Consider the following 12,120-nt stretch of genomic DNA (forward strand, 5'->3'; position numbering starts at 1 on the left):
AGAGACGGGGTTTCACCATGTTGACCAGGATGGTCTCGATCTCTTGACCTTGTGATCCACCCGCCTCGGCCTCCCAAAGTGCTGGGATTACAGGCTTGAGCCACCGTGCCCGGCATGCATATTCATAGTTTTAACTGTCAAATAAATATCAGGATGGAATACTCAATACCACTTGTCATGTTAGTTGTGTTAAGTAGAATTTGCTCAGATTAAAGTGTGCCAAGTTTGTTTTGTTTTTTTTCTTTTTCTGCACCTAGCAGAGCATTCAGAAAGCAAGAGAGAATATGAATACTTGTTTTGCTGTTTCTTGCATAAGGGCATGTATCATTGACTTGTAAAGATAAAATTCTACTTTCTTTTCTGCATGTATAATTATCATTCATATTAGAATGGCAGGATTTTAAATGTGATTAGTTTATTCTTAGCTGGAAAACCGTTATCTTTTATAATGTTATCTTTTATAAGCTTATAAGCTTACCTTTTACCTGCCACATAGTAATCAATATGTGATTTTTGAAGAAATATTTGAGTGCATGCTATAACTAATGAAACAAGCTGAATTTTAGCTCTGCCAAAGTAACTATTTGTGGTTGTTTTCCTTGTCTTTCAAGGTTATTTTTCAGGCTTAGGGTTTTTATGAATATCTCAATGTAGGTTATTAACGCAGAGTTAACATTGTAGAAATGTATTATGCTAATTAATAATAATCACAATTTATTCATTGAAGTATGCATCCTAAGACATTTTTCCAGGCAATACCTTATTGGACAAATTTCAGTTTCTACCTCAATAGTAAGTATTTATTGACTACCTGCTAAATGTCCTAGATTGTGCTAGACACTATGGTGGATACCAAATAAAACATAGATTTTGCACTTAGGCATCTCATGGTTTGGCCAAGGAGACAGAATTAAGATAGGTGAAATAATTAGAGGATCATTACATGGTGATCAATATATTTCATTGTTTTTGTTTTATTTATTTATTTATTTATTTATTTTTTGAGATGGAGTCTCGCACTGTCACCCAAACTGTAGTGCAGTGGCGCGATCTCGGCTCACTGCAATCTCCATCTCCTGGGCTCAAGCAATTCTCCTGCCTCAGCCTCCTGAGTAGCTGGGACTACAGGCATGTGCCACCACGCCCAGCTAATTTTTTTGTATTTTTAGTAGATACGGGGTTTCACCATGTTGGCCGGGACGGTCTCGATCTCCTGAGCTCGTGATCCGCCCACCTCAGGTTCCCAAAGTGCTGGGATTACAGGCGTGAGCCACCCTGCCCAGACTGGTTTTTTTTTTTTTTTTTTGAGATGGAGTTTCACTCTTGTCGTCCAGGCTGGAGTGCAATGGCACAACCTTGGCTCACTGCAACTCGCCTCCCAGGTTGAAGAATTCTTCTGCCTTAGCCTCCAAAGTAGCTGGGATTACAAGCATGTGCCACCATGCCTGGCTAATTTATTGTATTTTTAGTAGAGACAGGGGTTTACCATGTGGCCTAGGCTGGTCTCAAACTCCTGGCCTCAAGTGATCCACCAGCCTCGGCCTCCCAAGTGCTGGGATTACAGGCATGAGCCACTGTGCCCAGCCTGAACAATACATTTCTAAGTGTGGTTCAGGGAAGAGCATATTAGGCCAAAGCAACTGGAGAAAGCTTCACAGAGATATTGGGAGTTAGAATAGATTTTGAAGATGTGCAGATCTGGATCAGAAAAGAAAGAATGGACATTCTGGACTACGAGGAATAGCTATGATACATGTATTAAACAGAGTGTGCACCTTCTTCCCTAGAGTGCAAATTAAGTATTGGAGATGGAAAAGAAATAAGATTGAATAGGTATGAGCCAGATAATGGAACAAATTCATAGAAGAACCAAAACTCTTGATAAGAGTCTAAAATGCCTTTTAGGACAAGACAGGATATAATTAAGTTTTTCTTTATATTCGTTTATGTAGATTTTTTATCAGTCCAAGTAGTCCATTTCCACATTCCTCTGCATTCCTTAATGTAAGGTTTTAGATTGGAGAATTATCTAATGAGATCTTCCAAAAACTGATAACTTATTCTCTATAACAAATATCAAAATGGGGGTAACTACTATGAACCAAGGTCACCAATTACTGACTTACTAAATCTATGGGATATTTTCCATTCCTTATACAACTTGATCTTTAGCCTTTTTACATTTGATTGTTTTTCCTATTCTGTCTTCCTCTGGCTTCTCAAACCCCACTTGTATCAGTACTTGTCTATTCCTTCCCACTGTCCTGGCCCTGGTCAGGCCCTCAATCATGTTTTTGACGTTTATTATAACCCCCCCTTTTATCATTCCTAGCTGTAATTTCCCTTCCCTACTAACTAGCCCTACCAACTTCTAGAATGATATCTTCTACCAGAACTATGATTTTAATTCATCTCTGCTTCTTCATAACTTTCCATTGCCAGCAGCATAAAATCTGACTCCCTTAGGCACTTTGCAAGGCCTTTCAGAATCTGGCCATCTGTCCAGCCTCTTGCTGCTACTTGCTTCCTCCTCCCCTCATACCAAAGCATAATATGCTCCCCACATGCCCTCTCCAAATTTGCTCCCTTGGAAAATTCCTAAATATTTTTCAAGTCTTAGCTCAAACATCAGCTCTCCTATGTGGTCTTGCCTGACCAAGGATTAGTTACTGCTTTTCTATGCTACCATTTATGCGTTATGTGTACTTCCATTTTGGCACACATTTATTGCATCATAATGGTTCGTTTGCATGTCTGTCTCGCTGTTAGGCTGTGAATTTCCTCTGGTCTGCAATAATATCTTTTCATCTTTATATATCCTGAACATATAAAAACCACATTTTAATTATAAAAAATTATATTTTAATTATAAAAAATAATTACAGAGGAGCAACCATCTTTATATATCCTGAACATATAAAAACCACATTTTTTATATGTTCAGGATATATAAAGATAGTTGCTCCTCTGTAATTATTTTTTGGATGAATAAAGTGATTGTATCAATGCAATAGATATGCATATGTTGTTTCCGTTTAACTAGAATTGGAGAGGGTTAAGAATCAGAATGGATGAATGGAAAAAACTATACACATGTATCTGGTTCCATATCATGGACTTTATTATTTTATAGGAATCAGTTGATTGGGTTGGAGATTACAATGAACCGTTGACTGGTTTTTCATGGAGAGGTGGATCCGAACGAGAGACCACAGGCATCCAGATATGGAGTGAAGTCTTCCTTATCAATAAACCTGATGGTAAAAAGGTATGATGCTAACCTCCTAAATAATATTGATTTTCACTTATAACAGTTACTACTTTTTACGATCCTTGAAGTTGCACTTTTGAAAATTAGTTTTGGCCATTTGACATGAAGCTTAAAGTGGGATAGCATCCAATAGCATGACCTTTGTTTCCCTTTCTTGTCATCAAGGTAGGCAAAATTATAAGGATGATAGAACAGCAGATCAGCAAGTAACATCTCTATATTGTTTCAATGCTACATAAAGTTTCTCTTATGTTGAATTACTAGTAAAAATTACTTGTAACAGTAATCAGCAGTTAATTAATATTTTTCTGTTCTGTGGCATTCATGGCATATGTAAGAAATTTTCTAAAATAGTATTCATTGATAATGGTTTGCTTTAGTTCTTATGATATTAACATTGTGGTAACCCTGAAGACATACATGTTCTATAAAATATCAACAATGTACTTTTCTTGCCTGTAGGTTGCAGTGTTATTGATGGATACTCAGGGAACCTTTGATAGTCAGTCAACTTTGAGAGATTCAGCCACCGTATTTGCCCTTAGCACAATGATCAGCTCAATACAGGTATGAAATAAAATAAACTCATTTTCATGATGTTTCTTCAACTAAAAATTATGAGCACATGTGTTTCTACATACATGTCATAATGACATAAGCAACAGAAATTGTAAATCATACATATTATTTGGCACAATTAGCATACCAGTTCTTGTGATTTCGATAAGAGTAGATTTGTTTTTGTTACTGTTGTCTAGTTACTGACAAACTTTCAGGTTGACTGCTTTAGTTAGAAAAGGTCATATTATCTTATTGGGGTTTTAAAAAATTTGTTTAAAGCCTATAATAAACTCAGTAACATAAATCTTATATGCGTATACATTGAGACCATCTATTATAAGTAAGTTTAATGAAACAGGATTTATAAAATAAATTTTGTTCTATATAGCCATTAGAAATATTTCTACATGTAAAAACATTTGCATGCATTCATACCTTTTAAAAACACCTTAATGTATATTTAGGAAAGTAAATATATATAAAATTTATCTTTCTTTCCTTTCCTTCTTTCACTTTTTTAAAAGTCTTATTTTTGAGGTTATTGTGGGCTTTCTAAATAGTCCTGAAAATCCTTGGAGAGTTTTATTAGAACCATAGAACCGATAGCATAAAATATTTTAATACTGATTTTAGATATTTTCAATTCACTGGCAAAAGCAAAAAGAGAGAGTAGCCAAAGAACAGGACAGAGCAATTAAAAAAAGGTAAGATAGCTTAAAAAGGCAGGAAAGGCAAAGTAGTCAGGATGAGCGAGTCAAGGCTGAAATTATAAGCAAGCATAGAGAATGGAGCTAGTGAACCAGCAACAAGGGCATCATATATGGTTAGGACAACCAAGACGGGATAAACAGGAGGAGGAAGGAAAGACTAAATTTATTAAATAAATTACTTTAAAAACCATTTAAAAAGTCATGGTTATAACCTATGATTAATCAACTTTTAAAAATTGACTTTTCTTTCAATTGACAAGTAAAAATTATATATATTTATCATGTACAATATAACTTTTAGAATATACACATTGTATAAGCCTTTAAAATACTGACTTAATATCTAATTTATTCATAATTCACAGTGTAAGCCATATTTGTACAACCCTATTTAAACCACATAGACTTTGCTTTTCAGTATTACTCATTATTTATATTTGACCTGAATACATTGAATATTTTCATAGAAAAATCTGCTAACTCCTTAGTAATGACTTTTTTATTATATGAGAAATGATGATGTTATTTAAATAAGTATACAAAGTATTCTCTTTGTATCAGTACATAAACATATATGCCTCCTTAACTTTTCTTTGAAGTTAATGATATTTATTCCCCTCAAAAAATGTCATCATAATGCTGTGATTGGTTCATGAAGCAGTAATGCATATGTATAAGAATGTGAGCATGGTATTCAGAACCTCACTTTCATGTGATGAAACTCTGTATAGACGTAAATAAAATTATTAATTGTGAAGAAGTCAATATAATTTTTCAAAACAAAATTTTCCATATGGGTTGCTGAGATTTAGATTGCTATTATTTTGTTTTGCTTGGAAGAATGATTGTTTTGACTAATTGCTAAATTAGCTTCATAAAATAATTGTAATAGTCTGTCTCCGGAGCAGGTGACCACTGTATTTCTGGAACTATTTTATGATCATTGGACATTCCTTATTGTCTCTCAACCTTCTTTTATTTCTCTCTGAAGGTCTTGGAAATATCATCGTGTAAGTGTGTATGTAAAAGAGTTCATTTCTGTGATAACTGATAGTAGAAAATGATGAAGTAAGTGCTTAGGATGATGCTAATTATCTTATCATTGTGATGTTATTTCTTTATCAAGGTATATAACTTATCCCAAAATGTCCAGGAGGATGATCTTCAGCACCTCCAGGTAACAATATTTATATTCTTACTTGCATATCTGGTAGTCTTTGGAACATGTATAGCAGAACTTTGGGGAATGATAAAAACATAATCAGATGGGGGATATCCTATTTCTAGATACCTTGCTCCGGCCCTATATGGTTATATTGTCTCTAATTAAAATTTCAAATTCCTTTATTTCTGTAAAGCTACTTGCTATTATCCCTGTATATGTGAAAATATACAGCAAATTAGAGAATCTTTGGGTTAAAAATTACCCAAAATGTGAGGTTGAAATATTAAGGTAAGAGATTTAATAATTGTTAGTATGATAGCTGTTATATGCCACTTTTTTTTCCTGTGAACCACTTTATACCTAAGAGCTAGGAGGGGCAACTTGATAACTCATAGAACTCTATTTTAGATCTGAAGGAGACCTCAGTGACATTCAATTTATCCTTTATGTTTTATGAGTAAAATAAGGCTGAAGGAAATAAATGACTTGCTGAAACTCATGGCCAATTAGTAGTAGAATGTGAATAGAACTTATAAAAATCCAATAATCTGAGCTGGGCATAGTGGCCCATGCCTGTAATCCCAGCACTTTGAGAGGTGGAGGCAGGAGGATCACTTGAGCCAGGAATTCAAGACCAAGCTGGGCAATATAGTGAGACCCTGTCTCTTAAAAAAAAATTAGCCCTCCCAGCTACTGAGGTGGGGGGATCACTTGAGCCTGAAGGTCAAGGCTGCAGTGAGCCGTGATCACATCACTGCACTCAAGCCTGTGAGACAGAGTGAGACCTTGTCTCAAAAGAAAAAAAATATCTGTCATCTGACTGTGCTCTGTGCTCCTTCCTCTCTCCAAGCAGTATTTAATTTCAAAGAGGTTAGATATTTAAAGATGGTTCACATCTGTGTCATACTCTCTTTCAATTTACAGTATTCTTATTTACATAGCAAAATCTGTGGTATTTCTCATAGTTTTTCTTCTGCATGTTTTATAGAAAATTTTACTTTAAATATATTATTTTATCTTGGCAATCAGAGCCATGTGGTAAAATGTGCAAACTTAACAATAACAAAGAGTGATAGAGCAAGGTAATCTAAGACATTAAAATTATTATTTGGAGTTCACATCCAGCATGCTACTGAATATATATTTAGTACATCATGCTGACCATTTATAACAAATACGCTGAATAATTGTGAGGTGTTTTTCATAATAAGAACAATTTTTTTTTCGAGATGGAGTCTCGCTCTGTCGCTATGCTGGAGTGCAGTGGCATCATCTCAGCTCACTGCAACCTCCGCCTCCCAGGTTCAAGCAATTTTCCTGCCTCAGCCTCCCGAGTAGCTGGGACTACAGGCGTGCGCCATCACACCTGGCTAATTCTTTTTATATTTTTAGTAGAGACGGGGTTTTACCATGTTGGCCAGGATGGTCTCAATATCATGAGCTGGCGATCCACCCGCCTCGGCCTCCCAAAGTGCTGGGATTACGAGCATGAACCACCACACCTGGCCAAGAATAGTTACTTTTTTGGGCATGTTCCATTGTGGGAATCCTCAAATTCCTCAAATCCAGGAAGTGGGGGAATCCTTGGTCCTCTGTCATCTTGGGAGAAAGATTTCAGCCAAGAGACAGTTTAGCTGAAAAGATAATTTATTGAAGGAAAATAGAGACCACAGAGTTTATTTAGAGAGCCAGCACACACAGGCAGAGTGGGCTGCGGAAAGAAAGTGAGCCAGCAGCACCCTGAGAGTTCTGTGTTGGGTTTTTCTGATGTTGGATTTTTTTCTTGCTTGAAATTCCTGCCTCTGTCCTAAATCTGTCTTTTTTTCTTTGTCTAGTTTTCCCTCTTCTGCCTTAAGTCACTGCTTTTCCCCACCTCGTTCCCATCCCAGGCTTGTGGGACCCTCCCTTACTGTTAGTTGATGTGCATGCATAGGCCTGGAGTTGGATACAAATTCTACCTAATGGCTACATTGCTCATTACTGCCACACCAGGAAGGTTGTATACCAGTCGTATCTATACTTGCTGCACTCACAGATCTCTTAGGAATTTCTCCTTTGCCCTCTTCCCCTCCTTATCTGCATAGCTAGCTACATTCTGGCAGGTTAACTGCAGGTAACTGATTACTGGGCCGTCTTAAGGGATGTTCCTTTCTGCATAGGTGTTTTCCCTCCTCTCCTCCCATATCTAGCATGCATGTTTTAGGTGATCTCTGGGGTGTGAAATTTTCCACACCTCCCTTTTCGCAGAAACTCCCCCTCCTGCTCATGTCTAGCTGCCTGCCTACTCTAACACCATAACCTAGCCAACTACTTTCCAAGTTAATAGCATGGCACTGTTCAATGCCAGTTGAGGGGTTTCTTTAAAAATGCTAATTTTGGACTTTGATATTGAGTAATTATTTTTTGAGGTTATTTAAAGATTTTTCCTGTAAATGACAACACTTCAGCCTTCCATAGATGTTACTGTGAATTCAAATTATTAGTGAATGATGCTAATGAGAGGATCTAATCTCTGGACCAGGAACCTTTTAAACATGGTATCCCAGACTTTTAGTTCATCAATTTATTCAGGTGCCTGGTAATTACCTTTACTTTCTAGATTCCCTAGGTCCCACCAGAGAGGAAGCACAGTGCTAGGATGCTATTCTAAAGGGGCAAGGGATGGAACTCCTGAGTGTCAGCATTTTTCCCCAGGACTGAATAGTAGCTATGGCTTGTTATTCTTGTATATGAAGCAGCATTTCCTGTGTTCACATGGAGAAACCCAGTCAGCCAGCCTGGATAAAACTCTAATCAGATGCAATGAGCAGAGATCATGCCACTGCACTCCAGCCTGGGTGACAGAGTGAAACCCTGTCTCAAAAAAAAAAAAAAAAGAAAAAGAAAAAGAAGAAGACTCTCCATTTCTTAAGCTAAATGCTTAATGCTTTTGTAGTAATCCGAGCCATTGCACCTTTAAATGTCCTCAGGCAACAACTTTTGTAAATGTGTCCTACATAGTTTAAGACTCTCTGGTCTAATTTATGCAAGTTCAGCTTCAAAAGGTCATTTGGCATGTTTCCTTCTTCCCTTTTGTCCCCCATAAAAAATTAACCCACGTTCTAGATATAAAAGGTGTTAATTTTAAAATATAAAAGGTATTAATAAAATGGAAATTTTATTTTTAAAATGTACTTTATGTCTTTTACTATTTTTTTTTTTTTTTTGAGACGGAGTCTCACTCAGTCACCAGACTGGAGTGCAGTGGCACAATCTCAGCTTACAGCAACCTCCACCTCCCGGGTTTCAGCGATTCTCCTGCCTCAGCCTCCTAAGTAGCTGGGACTATAGGCACGTGCCACCACACCCGGCTAATTTTTGTATTTTTGGTAGAGACGAGGTTTCACCATGTTGGTCAGGCTGGTTTCAATCTCTTGATCTCATGATCCGCCTGCCTCGGCCTCCCAAAGTGCTGGGATTACAGATGTGAGCCACCACACCAGGCCATGTCTTTTATTCTTAAATATCTAATTAACATGGCTCTGCTTTACCTGTTCAATGCTTATTTCCTGAAAATGGTTATTATAATCTTAATAATATAATATTCTGTTATAGCTAGGGGTAAAAGTGAATGAAAGGCAAGAATTAAAACTTCACAGATGCTAAAGTTCTCTGTGTGTGTGTGTGTGTGTGTGTGTGTGTGTGTGTTCTGGGGTGTGTGGGTGTGTAATTTTCCTTCTAGCTTTTCACTGAGTATGGCAGACTGGCAATGGAGGAAACATTCTTGAAGCCATTTCAGGTGAGTGAGGGTTAAATGATAGTACATTTTTACTAGATTTTTCTGAAGATTATAACCAGGTATGTTAATTAGGGTCATGCTTCCTTCTTTTTAAATTTTTTATTTCATTGAGGAAACAGTTTTTACCTACTTTATGCTATTTGATGCAAGATAGAATGAGATACAAATGGGGAAATTGAATTTTTAAGAATCATTTTTTAAAAAAGAAATGTGGAAATGAAAGATGAATTAGGCATTCTGGTTCGTGGGCCCAGCCAATGTCATTTATGTACAAGATTTAAGCATCCAGCCATATCTTTCTTATGAGATGTATTAAAACATAAGAATGTGTTCATTTGAAAATAAAAGGATGGAAAAAGATACATCAGGCACATACTAAGTGAAGGAAAATAAGTGTCTATAATTTTGTGAGACTTGAAGTTAATAAGAATTATTTAGAATAGGGGGCTGGCAAGATGGCTGAATAGGAACACATCCAGTCTTCAGCTCCGAGTGAGATCAACGCAGAAGGTGGGTGATTTCTGCATTTCCTGTTGAACCTGGTTCACCTCATTGGGACTGGTTGGACAGGGGGTACAGCCCAAGAAGGGTGAGCTAAAGCAGGGTGGGGTGTTGCCTTACCTGGGAAATACAAGGGGTCAGGGAACTCCCTCTCCTAGCCAAGGGAAGCCATTAGGGACTGTACTGTGCACTCAGGACCAGACACTGTGCTTTTCCCATGGTCTTTGCAACCCAAAGACCAGGAGATTCCCTCCAGTGCCTACACCACCGGGGCCCTGGGTTTCAGCACAAAACTGGGCAGCCATTTGGGCAGACACTGAGCTAACTGCAGGAGGTTTTTTTCATACCCCAGTGTTACCTGGAACACCAGCAAGACAGAACCGTTCACTCCCCTGGAAAGGGGGCTGAAGCCAGGGAGCCAAGTGGTCTGGCTCGGTGGGCCCCACCCCCGTGGAGCTCATCAAGCTGATACACTGAGGTCTCACTGCCAGCACAGCAGTCTGAGCTTGACCTGGGACACTCAAGCCTCCTGGGGGGAGGAGCATCCACTATTGCTGAAGCTTGGGCAAGTGGTTTTACCCTCACAGTATAAACAGAGCTGCCAGGAAGTTTGAACTGGGTGGAGCCCACCTCCGCTCAGCAAGGCCACTGCAGCCAGACTGCCTCTCCAGATTCCCTCCTCTCTGGGCAGGGCATCTCTGAAAAAAAAGGTAGCAACCCCAGTCAGGGACTTGAAGATAAGACCCCTTCCTCCCTGGGACAGAGAACCTGGAGGAAGGGGCAGCTGTGGGCATAGCTTCAGCAGACTTAAACGTCCCTGCCCAGCAGCTCTGAAGAGAGTAGTGGATCTCCCAGCACAGGATTTGAGCTCTGATAAGGGACAGACTGCCTCCTCAAGTGGCTTCCTGACCTCCGTGTATCCTGACTGGGAGATACTTTCCTGTAGGGGCTGACAGATACCTTTTACAGGAGAGCTCTGGCTGGCATCTGGCAGGTGCTCCTGTGGGACAAAGCTTTCAGAGGAAAGAATAGGCAACAATCTTTGCTGTTCTGCAGCCTCCACTGGTAATATCCAGGCAAACAGGGTCTGGAGTGGACCTCCAGCAAACTCTAGCAGAACTGCAGCAGAAGGGCCTGTTGGAAGGAAAACTAACAAACATAAAGGAATAGTATCAACATCAACAAAAAAGACATCCAGTTAGAGACCCCCTCCAAAGGTCACTGACTTCAAACACCAAAGGCAGATAAATCCATGAAGATGGGGAGAAACCAGTCCAAAAAGGCTGAAAATTCCAGAAACCAGGATGCCTCTTCTCCTTCAAAGGATCACAACTCCTTGCAAGGAAGGGAACGAAACTGGACAGAGAATGAATTTGATGAATTGACAGAAGTAGGCTTCAGAAGGTGGATAATAACAAACTCCTCCAAGCTAAAGGAGCATGTTCTAACCCAATACAAGGAAGCTAAGAATCTTGAAAACAGGTTAGACAAATTTCTAACTAGAATAACCAGTTTAGAGAAGAACATAAATGACTTGATGCAGCTGAAAAACACAGCATGAGAAATTTATGAAGCATACGCAAGTACCAATAGCTGAATTGATGAAGTGGAAGAAAGGATATCAGAAATTGAAGATCAACTCAGTAAAATAAAGTGAGCAGACAAAATTAGAGAAAAAAGTGTGAAAAGAAACTAATAAAGCCTTCAAGAAAGACAGGACTATGTGAAAAGACCAAATCTACGTTTGACTGGTGTACCTGTTGGTGATGGGGAGAATAAAATCAAGTTGGAAAATACACTTCAGGATATTATCCAGGAGAACGTCACCAGTCTAGCAAGGCAGGCCAACATTCAAATTCAGGAAATACAGAGAGGACCACAAAGATACTCCATGAGAAGAGAAACACCGAGACATGTAATCATCCTTTTCACCAAGGTTGAAATGAACGAAAAAATATCAAGGGCAGCCAGAGAGAATGGTCGGGTTACCCACAAAGGGAAGCCCATCAGACTAACAGTGGATCTCTTGGCAGAAACCCTACAAGGCAGAAGAGAGTGGGAGCCAATATTCAAAATTCTTAAAGAAAATAATTGGGCCAGGTATGGTGGCTCAAGCCTGTATTCCCAGTACTTT

At 38.6% G+C, this 12,120-nt stretch overlaps 1 protein-coding gene across 4 annotated transcripts in view; it reads left to right on the forward strand.

The window, feature by feature from the left end:
• The window catches only part of ATL1 (atlastin GTPase 1), a 101,662-nt gene that overhangs the window by 54,479 nt on the left and 35,063 nt on the right, over positions 1-12,120 (forward strand). For all 4 annotated transcript variants that reach the window (XM_037730773.1, XM_017506745.2, XM_037730772.1 and 1 more), the window contains 4 exons: positions 3,134-3,268; positions 3,734-3,838; positions 5,669-5,719; positions 9,429-9,485. In XM_037730773.1, the coding sequence (XP_037586701.1) occupies positions 3,134-3,268; positions 3,734-3,838; positions 5,669-5,719; positions 9,429-9,485 (348 nt within the window). The remainder of the gene's footprint in view (positions 1-3,133; positions 3,269-3,733; positions 3,839-5,668; positions 5,720-9,428; positions 9,486-12,120) is intronic.

The sequence above is a fragment of the Cebus imitator genome, unplaced genomic scaffold, assembly GCF_001604975.1.
Source record: "Cebus imitator isolate Cc_AM_T3 unplaced genomic scaffold, Cebus_imitator-1.0 Scaffold358, whole genome shotgun sequence".
Lineage (NCBI taxonomy): Eukaryota > Metazoa > Chordata > Mammalia > Primates > Cebidae > Cebus > Cebus imitator.